Genomic DNA, 19,342 nt, shown 5'->3' on the forward strand with positions numbered 1-19,342 from the left:
AAAAGACGAAAATCAAGTCCTATAGGCTTCCGTAACTTTTCCGTATATTACGAAAGAAAGGGGGTGAACTTATCAAAATGGGGGGTGCAAATAGCAATTTTCAAATTTTGATTTGGGCCTTCCAAACTGTTTTTCGAAGGAGGAAGCAACCCAGCTCGCCTGGGCGAGCTAGGCGGCAACCTCCTCCCCCTTTTTCCTATAAAAAGGCAAAATGGGGTTGTTCTAAGGGTCCCTGATCCCCCTGGTGATGTATTACAGTTGTTTTTGGTGAAAAAAATTGTTTCCGTGAAGAAAATCCAAGCCGAGGTGCTTCCTTAATGCTTCCGAGATGTTTCCGTAAGCAAATCCGTGAAGGTTTTCCTCCGTTCCTCACCGTTCTTCATCCGTTCTTCGTTCTTCAATGAGTAAGTTTCCAAATCTGAGACTTTCAATTCATTTCCATTTTTTTGGCTTTCATCTTTATTTCGTTCACTTTCGGTTTCTTTTCTTCCGTTTTTAACGAGCTTTGACCGATCGCTTAAGCCGTTTTCTCGCCTAATAAATGATCAAATGAATTTCAACCAATCATTTGCGTTATAATCTCGTTTAATCACTGTTAAAAAACAAAATCTAACCGATCGTTCACGATGTAACCTCAGTTAAACCAAAAAAGGCAAAAAAATAATAAAATAATCAAAATATCTTTAAATAAAATAATCAAAAAAATCGATCGGACTTTTTTCTTTGGAAGTTTCTTTGAATGAATTGACTAATAACCAAATTGAAACTAAGGCTAAAATCAACTCACAAATCAAGCTTTGTCTGCAAAAATCACTGAAAACCTTTTTAAGGTCCAACGCCTTAAATGGTCCTCTTTGCTTTTATCGGTTAACATGGACCGTTCAAAAGCATAAAATCAACACATCACTTTATTGCCTTTTGCGAGAACTACGTAGGTCTGATTTCCTCTTCGATGGAGGATACGTAGGAGCAAAAGCTCCGCTTTTGTCGACCTCGTGAGATGGTTAGAGGTCCAACGCCTAATCTTTTCTCACCAAGTAAAATGGATCATTTTAAGGTCCAACGCCTTAAATGACCGCCTTCCAAGTAAAAAAGAATCACTTGATTCGCCCCTTTTGAAAGAACTACGTAGGTCTGATTTCCTTATCACAATTGAGGAATACATAGGAGCAAGGGAAACACCCTTGTCGACCTCAAAAAAATAAAAAGAAATAAAAGTTTAGATACATAATTTCACACAATTCTAATCTAAGGCTGTTGTCCTTTGGGATAAACATGAGAGGTGCTAATACCTTCCTCAAATGTAAAGATAACTCCCGAATCTGGAATATTCTTCATGACCGGTTTCCTTTGGTTTTTCTAACATTTTCCTTTCAATAAACATTGGTGGCGACTCCGCGCATTTTCCTCCTATGGAAGACGCACCCGTGAGCCTCGCCTCGCTCGCCCGCAAAAGGGTAGGTTGCGACAGTCACTATGGATGTACCGATTCTTCTTGGTTAGCATATCCTTCAAAATTTTGGCATAGAGTGCCATCTGTTGGAGAGCTTCTCCAAAAGGCAAAGTGATTTCCAATTTCTTGAAAATGTCAAGAAATCTGGCCAAATGTCTCTCTTTGTCTTTCCGGGAGGGTACCATTGGATAAGGTACCTCCTTGCATTCAATAGTAGTAGCCTATTTCTTCTTTTCTCTGTTGGCCTCACTCTTGCTTTTCTTTTTCTCCTCATCAACCTTTTCTTTTTCTTTTTCATTTTTTTGATCTTTTTCTTTTTCTTTTTCTTTTTCTTTTTCTTTTTCTTTTTCTTCCTTTATATTTATTCCTATTTCACTTTCTTTTATTGGTGTCTCTCTCTCCTGTTGGTCATCTTCATCTTCCACAACTTCCTCAAGTTCAACAAAATCAGAAACTGGTTCGAGTGTCGGCTTAGCTGCCAGTTGTTGTTTATATCCCTCAACCTTCTCTTCAGCTCTACCTTCATCAGCCTAAATTGCCATTCTGCTCCTTGTCATTACAGCTTTACATTGTTCCTTTGGATTTTTCTCAGTGTTAGCACTAAAGCTACTTGACGGCCTATCCGCCAACTGTTTTGCCAGTTGTACCACTTGGACTTCCAAATTATTTATGGCGGACTTTGTGCTCTTCTGGTTTGACATAGATACCTGCATAAATTGAGCTAGAGTCTCTTCTAGCTTTGTTGTTCGATCATAGAGACTAGGCCCTTGCTGTTGTGGCCTTGTAGATGGACCACCCTAGTCTTTGATGAATTGGTTACCAGAGTGACTTTGCCATTATCTCTGCTATGAATTATATGGTTGGCCATGCTGAAATTCGAAATATCCACCTGCATTGAAATTTTGTCTTGGCTGATTCCCCATATAATTGACTTCATGAGCTAGTTCTTCATTGGGGATACAGCATCCGGAATTGTGAGCTCCACCACAGATGGCACACCCTGCAACTTGCAAAACAATAGATGGAAAAGATTGCGCAAAATGTATTTGAGTTGGCAACTTACTTAGTGTTTCGTTCAATGCTTCCAATTGCTTGGACAACAACTTGTTCTGTGCCAACAACGCATCTTGTGATGTAAGTTCCAGAAGACTTTTCTTTGTTGGTATGTGGGCTCTATCTCTGAGAATAGCAATCTCACTTGCAGCCATATTTTCAATAAGATCCATGGCTTCTTCAGGGGTTTTCAACTTTATCTTTCCCCCAGATGAAGCATCCAAGAGCTGCTTAGATTGTGGTCTCAACCCATCTATGAATATGTTGAGTTGTATTGGTTCTGAAAAACCGTGAGTGGGAGTCTTCCACAATAAACCTCTAAATCTTTCAAGTGCCTCACTCAATGATTCATCTGGAAACTGGTGGAAGGAAGAGATGGCAGCTTTGCCTTCTGTAGTCTTCAATTCAGGGAAATACTTCCTCAAGAACTTTTCCACTACTTCATCCCATGACTTCAGACTGTTTCCTTTAAAAGAATGAACCCATCTCTTAGCTTCTCCAGCTAAAGAAAATGAGAACAGACTTAACCTGATTGCATTTGCAGGCACACCCGCCAACCTGATAGTATTGCATATCTCTATGTAGGTGGCCAAGTGAGCATAAGGGTCTTCATTGGGTAGACCATGAAAAAGATTGTTTTGAATCAGCTGTATCAAAGAGGGAGGATAAGTAATTGTCTGAGCTTGAACTTTTGGTTGTGTGATACTGGTGAAAAATTGTGGCACACTTGAACTTGAGTAATCTTCTAAGGTCACTCTCCTTGGCTCTTCAGCCATGATAATTTCTTCAATTAAGTCTGTATGAGATTGCCCTGGAATAGGAAAGCTAGAAGATGCCTCGGAAGATCGAGGTTCTTCTTCTGGAGTTGTTGCTGCTTTTAAGTCCTGCAAAAATTTTCTAATTCTCTCTACGTTACGCCTCCTACAAGTAGCGTTAATCTCCAAATCAATGGGGATCAAATAACCTGTAGTAGATCTTCTTTGCATACAAGAGAAACAAAACAACAATTATCCAGTTCAGAAGAATAATAAAATGTGCAGTAACTAAAATAAGAACAAAAAGAATCAATGAATCAAAGAGAAAAATATAAAGCAATGTCGTCAAACTGAGTTGAACTCTTCTAATGAATTAAGTTCCCCGGCAACAACGCCATAAATACTTTGTTGGATTTCCCCTGTAGTTACTTTTTGGTCCAATTTTTTCTTTATACAAATATGTTCAAGGGAAATCTGATTTGCCGGAAAGTGCACCGGGTCATCAGGTATTTAAAATTAAAACGGATGAATCTGAGTATCGAACTCAGGGAACTAGTATTAGAGAGGGTTAAATTCATAAATAAGGAATTGTTAAAAGAAACATTGATAATTGATGGTTTAGAACAGAATTAAACTAAGTCTAGGCTATAAACAATAAAAATGCAAGTAAGTAAGATTGACAGCAGTAGGTAAAAGTGTTGGGTCTTTCTAACAAACAAGCTGATGCATATAAGGATACTTCTCTAATCAATCATGCTTTTGTGTTCTATGATGTAGCCTAAAGTACTAAACCTCGATCCCTCATTAGGCTAGCTTAACTCAAGCTTCGTCCTCAGATCCCTCTTGTTGGACTAGGCTTAATTTAAGCAGCCCTTGTAGGTTTAGACTAATTTAAACTAAGCTTCGTTCTCAAATCCCTCATGTTGGACTAGGCTCAGCTTAAACAACTTACGTAAGTTTAGACTAATTTAACCTAAGTTTCGTCCGCAGATCCCTCATTTAAGACTAGGCTTAGATTAAACAGCATTATCATCACAACATATTAAGAAAACTAAAACTTAATACGTAAATCCCTCATTTAAGACTAAGTTTCAATCCTGCTTCTATCAAGTTCTAAGGCAACACTACATTTCCCAATGCTAAAGTCACCTAATTGTACACACAAATGGGTGATCAGACCAAGAGCATGCAGAAATTAAGCATTGAAAGAAGCATTGAATACATAAAACACAATTAATTAGATATTAAAGTAATTACATTAGTTGTTCCTTAGAAATTCCCAACAATAGTGTTTAGCCAGCCATATAGAAAAACCCTAACACAAATGAGATTAAGAGTAGAGAATAATTGTTCCTTACACAAGAAGAGGGATCCCTCCTCCTCTTCTCAACATCTCACAATCACTCTGCAACTCAATAATCTCTCTCTAATTACAAAACCTAGGTCTCTCTGCAAAAGCTGCTCCTCTTGCTGCCTCTAGATCTCTTTTCTCAAAATAGGCACTGTGGTGTGCTCTGACTTCTATGTGTGATGGTGATTCTCTGGATTGTTACCCTAATTATGCACAAAACAGTTTTAAATCGGCTCTGAACCCACGAGGTTGCACTTAGCGCCACCCTCGCGCTTAGCGCGAGTAAGTGGATTTGAGCTTAGCGCCAGTCTTGCGCTAAGCCTGGCTGAAGACAATCGTTGCGCTTAGCGCACTGATATCACGCTTAGCGTGCGGCCTTGATATTGGTGTTGTGCCTGATTCTCTGTCGCGCTAAGCGCGTTGAAGCTGCGCTTAGCCTAACTACCACCTTTACCACTTCATTACTTAGCCTCTTTTAACCTGAAATTTGCACAGATTTTATCATTAATTCCAATGGAAAGTATTCTAGAGACAGCTTTAACAATTAAACAAGATTTATTTACAAATTACTACAAAATAACCATAAATTGGGGAATTATACAAGTTTTGAAAAAAAAAATTCTTTACAAAAGTTAGTCATATAAGATGACTAACACTTTACTTGGTACCTTGTTGAGGATATAAACTGCAATCTTTAATAATGTATTTCCCCAAAGTGACTACTCTGGTTGAGAAGAATCATGTTTTTTACTATATCCTTAAAAGTTCAGTTTCATCATTCTGCAACTTTGTTCAAGCTAGATTTTTCCAACATTGTATATTGCAGAAAAATTTAACAGTTATTGTAGAAAATAAAGAAAAAATGTGAAAGGTTTTAGACGTTACTCACCTTATTTGTCATATCTACCATAGTATTCGTCGTTACAATCATATTTGATGACCTCAATTTTCTTTCCTAATTAAAGTTCAAGTTCAAATTTGAAAGACTTGAAAATATCTAGAGACTGAGTCTTCTCATCAATTAAAGAAAGACTAATTGTCAATGAACATAATAAAATATATTTACCTATTTCATAAATCCATAGGGAAGGGACCACGAATATTTGTATGTATTAATTCTAAGATATCCTTAACTCTTTCAACACTTAAATTCCTTTTATTTGTTGTTCTCTCTTAATACACTTAACAAAGGCTTAAAAGTTTGACAAATCTAAGGGTCCAAGAATTTCCTCTAGCACAAGCTTTTGAATTCTTTGTATAGAGATGTGGCCTAAGCGCTCATGCCATAAAGTGGTGAAATTCTCATTTAATTTATGTTTCGCACCATGTGAATCCTTTGCAACATTTCTTTATAGGAACACTCAATATCAATTAAAGACCCATAACCAACATCATTTGGATCACATAAGAGAAAAATTTTATTATTTCCAAATGAACAAGAATAATTGGATTTGTCCAAAATAGAAATAGAAATTGAATTTCGCCTAATAGATGGTGTGTTAGACAAGTGGTCTCAATAACTTAAAAGGAAGGGGTGAATTAAGTTAAAAAAATTCTCTTTTAATTAACTTCTAAATCTCCTTTTAAATCTATATGTTAAGAAGATTGAAGATGAAGATGAAATTTATATCAACATAATACTTCAAGTGTGCAAGATAAATAAAATATGCAAGATAAAGTAATCAAGATAGGGAACAGAGGAATGCAAACTCAGTTTATCCCGGTTCGGCCACTTCCTGTGCCTATGTTCAGTCCTCAAGCAACCCACTTGAGATTTCCACTAACTTTATAAAAATCATTTTTACAACTTCTGCACACCCGAAGGGTCCTTTTCCCTTGTGTTCAGAAAACTCACAATTCAAGAGACAAACAACCTCTTGATCTCAATAAGTCCTTAAAGAAAGTACAAATATTTTTCTCTCTTTTAGAGAAGAAGGCACAAGATGAAGTTCTTAGAAAAATCCTTAATTTATTTGCAAGTGTTTGACCAATGATTTATTTTTGAGAGGATAAGACAATAAGATTCTGAAAAACTCTCAAAACTTTCGTAGATAAGTCACATATTTATAGGTCATTGGTGGCTTTTCAAAAACTTATGAAGGGATGTGACTTTTCAGAATAACTTTTAAAATTTTCTCACTGGTAATCGATTACAACTCTTTGGTAATCGATTACACAATTATGTAATGAAAAGTCATGACTTTTTAATTTGAATTTTTTTAGTTTTGTTATTAGTAATCGATTACAGCTTTCAAATTCCAAACTTTCTGAAAAAGCTTTTTAAAATAATTTTGCTTCTGGTGATCGATTATAATGTCTGGTAATCAATCGCAGCGGAAAAATGCCTTTTTCAGAAAATGTTAAAAATATTTTAAAACCTTTTTATAATCGATTTAAAAACTATGTTGTGAGGCCAAACCTTTGCAATCACTAAGAGACTTTTTTAACAAAGATAGACTAAGACTTAGCTTTCTTCTTGATCTTTGTTTTCTTGGTCTTGATTTGGACTTGAAATAAAACTTGTGTTGCTTTTGTCTTGTCATCATCTAAACCTTCATACACATGCATTCACATGGTTCAACATAATTCTCAAACAAATCCAAATAATAAGTCTTTAAAAGCAACCTAAAAGTTCCTATAACTTCAACTGCAACTTTATTGTCATTGCTTCATATAGATAATTCTTTCAACATCACATGACAAATGACTCTACAGGCAACCTTGCAAAAATATACTTATGTGAGTAATAGCACCAAAATCTACCCACCAAATGTTCTTGGGTACGGAAACTAAAATTATCTATTGAATAAATCCAAAAAATGAGAAGTTTATCATTCTTCCCGCAACAAACAATATACTTGGTTTTCTTTTACTTCATATGTCTCACCTTCTTACAAAAGGAACAAGTAAATTTCATATCTCATTCTCTTGTTTCTACTCTAATTGAGAAAACTTTACGCAATATCCTTGACTGTTTTTCCTTTTCTTAAGAATGACTTGATTTGATCTAAGATCACAATAAAGAACAACTTAGTGTAATCTAGCATCGTGATAAATAAAGCCCCATTAGAGTTTTCCATAGTTAAAAAAAATCGTTCAATTCCATTTAATTAGGGGTGGGAATAGGCCAGGCTTTGAAAGGCCTGAGCCTATTCTACAATGAATCTTTGAGGCCTGAGCCTGGCCTATAGCCTATCAAAGGCTTTTATTTTGACTCGGTCTGGCCTAATAGCCTTTTTAAAAGTCTTCTTCACAATAAATATTTAATATTTTATGGAGTATGAACGTAATAGGAAAGTTAAAGAAAAAGGAAAGTCAATCAAAATAATGAGGAATATAAAAAGGCGCATGACTCACACCTAAATTATAATTAAAGTCCTTGATTATAGGAATAGAAGTTATGGAGTAGTAATGTGTAATCAAAGTCTGATAGTTTCACAAAAAAAATTAATTGTATCCAAAAAATAATATTATATATTGGTACCCAAAAAAAAAAAAAAATATATATATATATATAAAGATATATATAGGCCAACCTATCAGGCTTATAAGGCTTTTTAATAAGCCTAAGCCTGGTCTATTTAATTTAATAGGTTTTTAAAAAAGCCTGAGCCTAACCTTTTAATTAAATAGGTCAGTTCAGGTCAGGCTTTATGTAGGTCAGGTCGTAGGCCCCTATAGACCGGTCTGGCCTATTCCCACCCCTACATGTAATTGAGAAAATTCTCAATTGACTCTTTTTAAAATGGCAGGTTTGAGATTCCAAAAAATATGAGTAATGAAAAAAAATGAGTGGTAACAAGAACTACTAATGAGAGAATAATAAACATACAATGCATAATTTATCTTTATGGTAATTTTGAAGACCCAAACAAGATACCTAGCACATCATTAACCCTCAACTTTTGGATTCAAAGGACTAACTGTAAATGATACTCTCAATGCAATTATCAAATATTGATAATAAGTTTTGTCAAACAATTATTGTCTTTGGACATTTCATTTTTCATATGAAAAATTAATGTGTTGATAAATTCTAATGACGATCTTTGCACACTTCATTATTCACATGAAAAACCAATCCTTATAATCACCTAATACTTATAATTGTTGACATGTAATTATTTAGTCAAATTGAGTTTTTCTTTGGGCCGAACACAATTAACATGAATAATTTCATGCGACATCTATGTAAATTCAATCAAATTAATTTATCCAACAAAAATTACTTTAACAGTTTCAATTAATTCAATAAAAATACTAGACAATATAATTAAAATAAGAGATTTTAAATTTACACCAGTTTCATGCATAAATACAAAACCCAAAACTGTACGTGCATATTACTTTCTAGCGATCACATAATCGCGTAGCAATCCTTGAGGAGAGTAAGTATCTCTCAAACTAATTTTAATTTTAAATTTACACAAGTTTCACGCATAAATACAAAACCCAAAGCTGTTCGTGCATATTACTTTCTAGCGATCACATAATTGCATAACAATCCTTAAGGAGGGTAAGTATCTCTCAAACTAATTTTAATTTGACTGTCAAAATTTTATATATTGATTGAAAATTTCAATCATATTAACAATGTACTAATAAATCATATAATATGAATAACATAAATCATATATATAATTTATAAAATCCAAATTATTTGACGGTAACAAATTGCATCAAAGCAATACTTAAATCCAAACTTATTATAATTAACCCATTATTTTCACTCCGTATTTAATATAAACTAAAGTAAATATCTCATGATATAATAAGATTCAACATATATTTCTACGCTAATTAATTTCTTGAATGCTAGAGGAGCGTACGATATCAATCTTTATCCTCTGATTCTTACATGCCAAAAGAAGCTTTATTTAATTCACAAATCATATATTGGATATTTCTTTATTATTCACAAAAATCAATTCGTATATATATATACTGAAATGAAATCAGTATCAAAAAAAACTTTAAATTATCAAATAAACCCTTGTATGTCTTATACAAGACCTTATACCGAAATCAGTGAAATCGAAAACATAGAACATAAAACCTTATTAGGAATCAAAATTGAAAACTCCAAATTATGCACCGGTAAAACACATATAATAGCCACCAGCTGGAGCCCATGTAAGGCATATATAAGTCTTACAATAAACGTAAAACATTTGTTCCTTATATCCCTGTATCTAATTCAAATTGTAAATAAAAACTTTTGAAACCGAAACCTTCATAACAAGATTCGTTCACCAAACTTTTTCCAAATATCAAATAATTAAAAAAAAACTTAATTTTTATTTCCTAATAATCAACCAATGAGTTTGATACCACTTGTTAAACTATCTTTAATCTTTAGTTCTTATTTTTAATTTTTTAGGTGAAAGTTAAAAAATTTGTAAATACTTATCTTAAAACAAATCATCAAAGGAGGCTATGTCTATAATATGTATGATTATTAAGGACTAGATAAAACATTTGTAATTATAATTAGTTTCTGGTCAAAACATTTTTTAACAATTGTTAAATCACGAACAACCGATGATTTTATTATTGTTTTTCAACTACAGTCTCTTTATTCATCAATGAGACATCCATATGGAGAGAAAATAAATTATGTGTGATGACTCAATATATTGAAGATCCTAGTATTTTTATAGTATATTAACCTAATAATAATTCTCATTATTTTCTAATGGATGAACTCTGACATTTATTTAAGTCTATATTATTTTATTTAATTGTCTAAAAGATTCACTTAATTTGATCATATAAAATAAACTTACTAATAATAAATAGATAATATAATTGTCTTATAATATTGGAATAGAAATTTTCAATCATCACCACCAATACAACTAAATACAAGTTGTTGTCCAAAAAGCCTCAAACTTGTGGTGCCTAGGGTTCAAAAATGCCAAGTTGAGAGCGGATGAGATTGTGGGGATGGTGTTTGGTTTCTTTACAGGGAGGGAGGGGGAGAGAGAGAGAGATCGGAACACCAGCGCCGGAGGTGGAGAGGATGGAGCTGTGAAGGTGTGACGGAGGTGGAGTAGGCACGACGGAGAAGGACACAGGAAGGGGAGGAGGAGAGAGAAAGAGAGAAGAGCTGAGGGGTAAATCTGGTAAAGAAACAGAACAAGAGAATAAAGAAAATTAAAAAGGAATAAAAATTCTGAACCACTATTTGAAATCAAACAAATCCAGCGGTTAATAGACACTTTGGGACCTCTTTAGCACATGCAACGTAAGACATGTGTTTGGTATTACGTGCTAGGATTCGTCTCGTTTTAAATCACTCATTGCAGGTGAATAAATCAAATCTTATTCATTTTTTTTTTCAAAATTATGTCTTATAATAGTAACAGGAAGTATTATGAAAATGAATTCATCACATATAATTTTGTTGATTAAAAATATGCATATGGGTTAGAACTTAGAAAAAAATTGAATTGAGTTCAAGTTGAAAAAATATTTATATCAAACTCAAGTCTAGATATGAGCCAAACAAATTCTTAACAAGTTGAGTGGAATTCCATCCTTAATAATAAGTTTATACCTAATTTTGCTGTTAAAAAAAAGTTTATATCTAAAAAAGATAACAAGTACTTTTAATTGATTTTCCTTTTTATAAGAAAAATAAAAAAAATGGCATCGTATCAAGCATTTTCATTGACTTGTTGTGAATTAGTTTTTAACTAATTTTATTGATTTTTCTTAATATCGGTTCTGTTATTTATTTAGATCAAATAATAAACCAGTGCTCCAATTTTCCAATCAAATGGGTCGGTCCAATTTTTACAACACAAGAAAAAAAAACATTATAATATAATTATATAGTTCTAATTAATTTAAATACGTATCTCGACTTGATAAAAAAAACACCGATCTCGATCATATTTTGATGATTTATAATCAAATTTATCTAACTCAATTTTACCAAATTTTCAATGAAATGGACAAATAATGTAGATGAACTTTCACAAACACACAAAAATGTTTTTATAATAATGATCTCATTTACTTCAAGTAACTAACTCTACCAAAAGAAAAGCAATACGTTTACAAATACCTAACATACCCGGAATCTATTCATTCGCTCTTAAAGGATGTGTTTGATTGAAAAAGGAGAAAAATAGAAAAAAAAATTCTGTGAATTCCACGTAAATTTCACACCTTTTACACTATAACTTAATTTTTTTAAAAAAAATAATCTATTTTTATCCTCTAAATCAAACACTATTTATATGATTGAGTTGGGGATATATGATCTCTATGTACAGGATTTGGTCCACCAATCTTTATTAAATTACCCCAATACCCCAGCCCCGTGGATGAAAATATCGAAAGACAGAATAATTCATTTACATTATAAATACCTTACAATTGATCTGAATTAAAATAGTTAAAAAGAAATTCATAATAAAATTGCTAATAGTTTAGTTTTTTTTTTACGGAGATAGCGTAGTATTTTAAGTATAATTATTTATATTAAATATTCGTAATTTCTCTGTAGCTGCCCCACTCAACTTAAAGATATGTTTATCATTAAATAAAAAAACATAATTCATCTTTTACCATACAATTTAGATGCCATACATATACGTTCGCTATTTTAAATTTTGTTTTGATTCCAAGTTTGCTACGTAGTTAGTTCATATATGATGAGAGTACGTCCTGAATTGTAAGTATTTGTGCATTAGAGTAGCAAACTAGTTTTCCTTGTAATATAGAGCATGGAAGGGAATGAGAAGCAGAAAAAAGTGACCATACAATTTTCCTAACTACTTTAATGAATCCCCTCAAATGATCCATTGTATCACCCTAAGGTAAAATTCATATCCACAAAAATGCCAAAAGTTGGCCTGATATTTATCAACAGTTCCAAGACCATAATGATCAAATTCTACAAACTTCTGTGGAAGGGAAAGAAATATAATTGGGGGTTTGAAACACTAAAACGTATGAACAGACTATGCTTCTGATTGTATTTGTCTGCCAGATTGAAGGGCATCTTGCAGGGACTCCACAGCACCATCATAGTTCAAGAAGCCCATAAACCAAAATTCATGATTGTCAACCGAGATCACCTGGATGTACTTTTCAGCAGAATTGGATGTGTTTGATGAAGGATTCGCTGATTTTAGCTCGTGTAAAGGGATGACTACCTACACGCATCATTATGCCATATCAAGGACAAAAATAACACTTGGATACAATATTGTTCAAGATCAGACAACTTAAACAAGGGAAGAGAACACCGCAAGGAGAAGAAAAAGCTGAATAGAAGTAGAGATAGAAAAGTACGAATTAAAAGATTCACAAAGAAAAGAATGATGTTAAAGTAACTATTTTGCAGATAAGAAATTGCAGAATAAGAGAAGAGTTTAAGCAAATTGGAATACTGTGTCAAGAAAAGAAAAACTAAAGCTGACATTGCAATATTATTTGTGTATTTTAAGCAAAAGATAATTATTTATTGTTTAATTCAAGTCTCTCACACTTGAGCTGGCCACTTGTTATTTATTTGTGCATTTTTAAGCAAAAGATATTTTTTTATTGTTTAATTAAAGTCTCACACTTGAGCTGGCCACATGCTCTGGATAGATCATTATTGTCCACAATAAAGAGCTAACAAGAATAAAAATGGTTGACATGGATATATTATAGCTGATAAGGTTGAGGTGGTTGATAGCTATTCTGGAAAAGATGATTGGAGATAGTAGAAGAGCCAAAAGAAGACTCCTCTTAATCAGGAGAGTGACTCACTCTGAAAGAAGCTAGTCATTTTCAAGAATTTGGGATTGAGGGGATATTTTTAGCTGACCACTGCACCAAATATCAGAAATCTCTGAAATAATCTGAGTTGCATTCCTCTACGTTAAATAATATCTGTATTCAACCTCAATCCTATATATAATATTTTATGCCTGACCAATGACCACAATATGATGATGAAATACCAGTTCCAGATTTATAGACCTTTGGGAAAATAATGAAAATGATAGACCTACACTAGCAGCTTTGTAGGCGTACATCACTAAGCCAACAATGATCAACCATTCTCAACTTTAGTCAAAATAAAAGTCCACTTCTAGAGCACCCCCACTCCCTAACTATATAAAAGGGGATATCATAATCATCTTGAAATCCCTTCATGTAATAGTGTAATACACCATACAACCTACCCCAAAGTAGAAAACAGATTTCAATCACAAATTCATCAACCAAATACTATGTTTATATTTTTGCAGATTAGATATGTGTAAAGCTTTTAAATCTCCAACCAAAAGTTATTGGAATACCTATCTAGTTAACACACCACAAGAAGTTGTTTACATGACTCCCCCACCCCACCTACCCTTCTAACATAAGAAAGCTATTCACAGGTCTAGTAGCTTGATTCAATATGCACAAATATCAAATCAAATATAGTAATACTTGGCTTCAATGCTTGAGGCCAGGATCAACTCTGTGTAATTGAAAATATTAAATATTTAGGGATTATAATTAGAACCAAGCTCAATGAAGTCTCAAGGTTGAAAAATTGTAATCAAGTCTAGCACAATCTTGAGTTAGAAAATTGAATAAGGGTTGATTAAAAGTTAAATTCATTTACTTTATGTTTGAGCTAACTAAGATTAAATATCAACATTTTTCTTTACTTCACCAGATTTTATAAATTAAATACATAAAATCGCCATTCTCAATCTCAATGCATCCAAACCATTATGTCCAGTTAATCTTTCACTCACAGCTTACATCCTTGTACAAATTTTAAAGACAAGTACTGTCTTACAACCAACAGATGATATAGAGAATGGAGTAAAACTTCTCTCTGACCAAATTAACTTCATTTTAATAGTAAACCAAACTAAACTGCACACAAGCATAAGTTTTGGATATGAAAAAGAGAGAAGTAAATAGAGAATGAAAAATATAGGGAAATTTTTATTTATATTTCCTTATTAATTCTCAGATTTAACTTAACTTTCACTTTTTTACTTCCTAACTAGCTTTACATTTTAATAAACAAAAGGCTCGTGGACCTTAGAAGGCACATGTGAAAACTATGTTGCTGAAAGTTCTGGAGTCTGGAAAACAGCAAAATTGAGATTTTAAATAATCAGGGTTATTATTTTATAGACAAGGGCGATAAAGTATATTCTCAAATCTTCTCAACATGATTTAAGAATAATGCACACCTCAAATGAATTAAAAACCACACCAGTTGCACGCCCAAAGTTGATCAAAAAGCAAAAACAGAACCATTATGAATACAAGTGACTGTGCCATGGAAAAATTTATCATGTATTTTGAGTAGAAAACAGTGAAACTCATTTTATTATTACATAGTTCTCCTTTGAAACAGTTAACTCTTTTCAGCAACCCAATATTAAATTGTAAAATTGCAATGCATACCAACAAGTAAAAAACTTAGTGATCCTTCTCATCATAACAATTTCATGAGGTAATGCTTCACAAAATTTGACAAAAACAATTTAAGTATGCATTCATAAGCTGGTCAGATAGACTAAATTTTAGTGGAAAAATAGTATTCGTGTCATGCTGATACTTTCCCTTTTCTATGTTATAGAATTGAATTTGCTGTAAACTATCTTATTTAAGGAGAATATCATCTATTTAGGAGCTGTGTATATTCCAATTTATTTGTATGGTTGACTTATTACTTAGTTTCCTTATTTACATAATTTCTTAATATTAGTGATTATAAATCTAGTATACAATTGTTCATGCTGAGGCTATTTTCCTCAAGCTATTCAGTAAACAATTTGCCCGTCTCAAGATGGTATTATAGCAATAAAAACCAGGTATAGAAAGAGAATAAGGAGGTGACTGATTACTAGACACATGGTTGGAGTCACCAGAATAGAGAATTCAAGAAAATGTACTGAGTATTACTGATGTGTGATATACAAATATTAGGATCACCCATATGAGTTAGTTGTTTGGGGGGTTGGGGGTAGTCAAAGCTTAGTTAGAAAGTTGAAACAGACTCTTTATGATTTAAAACAGTCTCCTAGAGCCAGATTCAGAAAATCTTGTATAATGGTATTGTTGTGCAGGAAGTTGCTATCACTCATAGCAAAGCTGATCATTCAGTTTTACTGACAAATTTCAATTGGCTTATGTGTTTATCTGGTAGTTCATGTGGATGATATAATTAGGTCAGGATCTTGACTGAAGAAACATCCATTTAGTCATTTCCAAATCAAAGATCTATATGGTTCACCTATTGATAGACAATCTATTTCGAGATATAGGGTCTTTGTTGGTGGTATTTTGTATCTTGAAAGCAACAATGTGGTTCCACGGTCCAATGTAGATGATGACTATCAGGCTAGGGCAATGGTTACTTATGAACTTGTACGGGTAAAACAATTACTTCATGAGTTAAAGTTTGGAAGTGTTGATCAGATGAAATTGTATTGTGATAATCAAGATGCTCTTCACATTGCATCAAACATAATCTTTCATGAAAAAACCAAACCCTTAGAAATTGTTTGTACTTTATTAGAGAAAAAAGTTCTCTAAAAGGAAACTATTATTGAGTTTGTTAACTCTAGTTATCAGCTCTAGAACTTACAAAGTCTCTTAGGGGTCCTTGAATTTCAGTTCCATAGTAAAAAGTTTGATACATATGATTTATATGCTCCAACTTGAGAGGGAGTGTTGGAAAGTATTTCTTATTTAGGGAGAATATAATCTATTTAGGAGCTGTATTCTGATTTATTTGTATAGTTGTCATATTACTTAGTTTCCTAACATTAATGATAGCAAGTTTTGCATATAATTATGCTGAGGCTATTTTCACTAGCAACTCAGTAAACAATTTGCCCATCTCAATAGAATACGTACCTTATAATAGCTCCATTCTGTTTGGTTGTCATTTCTATACGAAATAGGATTGTCACTAGAATATGCAATCTTTGCGGTGGATACATACAAAACTCCCATAACTGGACCAGCAGACGTGGATAGATAACATGCATAAGAATTCAGAAGCCGCTCCTCCGGAACTGTCTCAAATGTATTCAGGAAAATCTTCTCATATCCACCTTCTGCCAGGACCTTTGTTCCCTGGGCAATTCTCCCCATAGCAGCTTCAGCAAAGCTAGGGCTTGTTTTCACTTAAGCACAATGTAACAAAACAAGTATATTTCAGTTATGTAATGTAGAAGACTCATTGTCATCAACGAAGATGCCGAGGGGCAAAAAATAACAAGACACAGAAGATCCATCGACTCATCAAGTACACTGATTAATAAAACACAAAGCAAATTGATATAGCTCAATAGTTAATACTCAATACAATCATTGGTTGACTTGATGATGTGGAAACCAAGGAAATGCTTGATAAGTTATACCACATCAGAAAAAACAGCATCTAAGCTATACGTCACACGCAAGGGTTAGTTTGGTACATCCTTTAGTCAAAACAACTCAAAAAGATAATAAAAGCCCACATGGGACATATAAGAAAAGAGAAATGCTAGCAACACACTCTTATTGGTTAAAATTTATTGAAAATGACAACATTTGTGGGTTCCAAACAAAATTTTAACCAATCGGAGAGTGGGTTAGAGAATGTGTTTCAGGCACTCCTACTAAGAAAATACTGAATGGGTCCAAATTCTACTGAGAGGTCTACTAGAGATCAGAAATCATTGAAGAAAGAACAAAAGAAACATCTTGTTCTTTCCAAGTGATCAAAAAATAAAGAAATGGTGAATTTATTCAAGATAATTACGTACTTACAAAATACTATCTCAATTTATCCTATTTCATCATACCCGGGTGTGATATGATTCCAAAGGGTGAACTGGTTCCAATAAGATTTCATTCTTGAACAAAAATCCGATAGACTTATTAGAGGGAGTGTCCCATTGGCAATCACATTATCTCACATGCAACTATGTTATCCCACATAAATATGAGATCACGTCTTCTTAAAGGGACCCACCCCAGCATATGAACAAATTTCTGACAGAAACATAAAAATCCAATTCATTCACACTTAAATTAAATCTATACATCTCTAACACCAGTTTCCTTAATAACAAAGTTTCCAATTAAATTCCCAATATTTGATCAATGACAAGCATCATTATTCCATGTTCAACCAATTGAGAATTAAGAAACGAAAAAACGACAAAATTAAAAATAAAAAAATTAAACAGAAAACTTACAGTGCTGCCACGTGTTTCCAGCGAGACTCTCAGCCTTCTTAGTAGCCTCTGCGGCCTTCTTGCCCCATCTTCCCAGCACATTGCGAACGGTCACCACCGTCTCTGGTCACAACCAAAACGAAAATACGCATCGACGCGCATGCAAAGGGAAAGTAAAACAGGATTTACAAAATAAAAAATTTAAAAAAATAAAAATACTGACCCATGAACGTTGGGGGAGGTTGGGAGAAGGAAGAAGAAGTGGAAAAGTATGGATTGGAGCGCGATTCGCGAGGAGAAGAGGTGAAGGTGGATTCGGTAACCAATTCGGGGCTCCAGTGCACCGATTTTTTCGTGCTGCCGGACGACGATGCGGCGCGTTCCTTCGGGACCTGCGATTCCAATTCCGATCCCGATCCGTTTGTGACGGTGGTTGTGGCGGTGGTGGTGGTGGAGTGGCCGTTCGGGACGTGGGATTCGGGCACAGTTTCGGGCTTCGGGGGTTGTTCCATTTTTGGTTTCGGAGTTAGGATTGTGAAACAGAATTTTGGGGGCCAAGAGGAAGGGAAGGGAACGAGAGAGACGTAATTTGGTTGAATGGGATCGCTTTTTTTAGCGCGCGGAGCATGGAGAGGCGCTTTTCTTCCATGATCTTGAACCTTTCGATGTCGTAGGGTGTTGCTAGTAATTTACGCCTCCTTCTTCCTTGTTTGTGTTTTCTTTTTGTTGTTTTTGGTTTATTATATTCAATTTAAATATACTTTTGAATTTTGATACTCTAATTTATCTATTTTTATTCTAGTCTTTTTAATTTATTTTCCTTGTGTTTGGATCAGGAATTTCAAAATTTCAAGTAATTTGAAATGTCTAGAATTTAAATTGTGTTGATTTTAATTTCCTTCATTTTTTAAATGTTTTGTTTGTATAAATCAATTCAAATTTCTTTCATTTTAAATTCTTTGTTTAGACAGGACAATCCAATTTTCTCCGTATGTAAAATTTTAATTTTATATTTTAAATAGATGAAATTTTAATATTAAACTTTATAGAAAATAAACACAATCTAATTTTGAAATTTTAATTAAAAAATATTTTCAATTTTTAATAATTTATAAATACAAAATAAATTGATAATTTTAACTAGGGTTGTTTTGTCTGACCACAACCAGTGATATTTTTTAAACCTTTAAATCGACATCAACCAAGGCTATTTTTCGGTCGACATCAAATAAGTTTTTTTTGTCAAAGCATGCTGAGAATATTTGTCAGTTGACGTCAGTCGAAACTGTTTTTTTACTAACGTTGGTTGAGTCTATTTTTCAGCCGATGTTGGCTAGATTTTTTTACCAACGTCGGCTAGGGTTTGTTTGGTCGACACCGACTAGGGTATTTTTGAATGACATTGACCAATGTTATTTTTAGCCAACGTCGATCTAAAAAATCCTAACAGACATTAACAAAAAAATCTATCCAATATCGGTTAAAAAATAGTTTGGTCGATGCCGACCAATAGAACCTACCTAATGTCGGCTGAAAAATA

At 33.4% G+C, this 19,342-nt stretch overlaps 1 protein-coding gene across 1 annotated transcript; it reads right to left on the minus strand.

The window, feature by feature from the left end:
- Positions 1–12,311: 12,311 nt before the first annotated feature.
- LOC100784284 (GLABRA2 expression modulator) lies at positions 12,312–18,525 on the minus strand. The gene is made up of 4 exons (XM_006585869.4): positions 18,026–18,525; positions 17,824–17,925; positions 16,493–16,764; positions 12,312–12,780 (listed from the first exon to the last, which is right to left on the minus strand). Exons 1-4 carry the CDS (start codon positions 18,312–18,314, stop codon positions 12,586–12,588), a joined length of 858 nt encoding a protein of 285 aa, XP_006585932.1. The 5' UTR covers positions 18,315–18,525; the 3' UTR covers positions 12,312–12,585.
- Positions 18,526–19,342: the final 817 nt, after the last annotated feature.

The sequence above is a fragment of the Glycine max genome, chromosome 8, assembly GCF_000004515.6.
Source record: "Glycine max cultivar Williams 82 chromosome 8, Glycine_max_v4.0, whole genome shotgun sequence".
Taxonomy (NCBI): domain Eukaryota; kingdom Viridiplantae; phylum Streptophyta; class Magnoliopsida; order Fabales; family Fabaceae; genus Glycine; species Glycine max.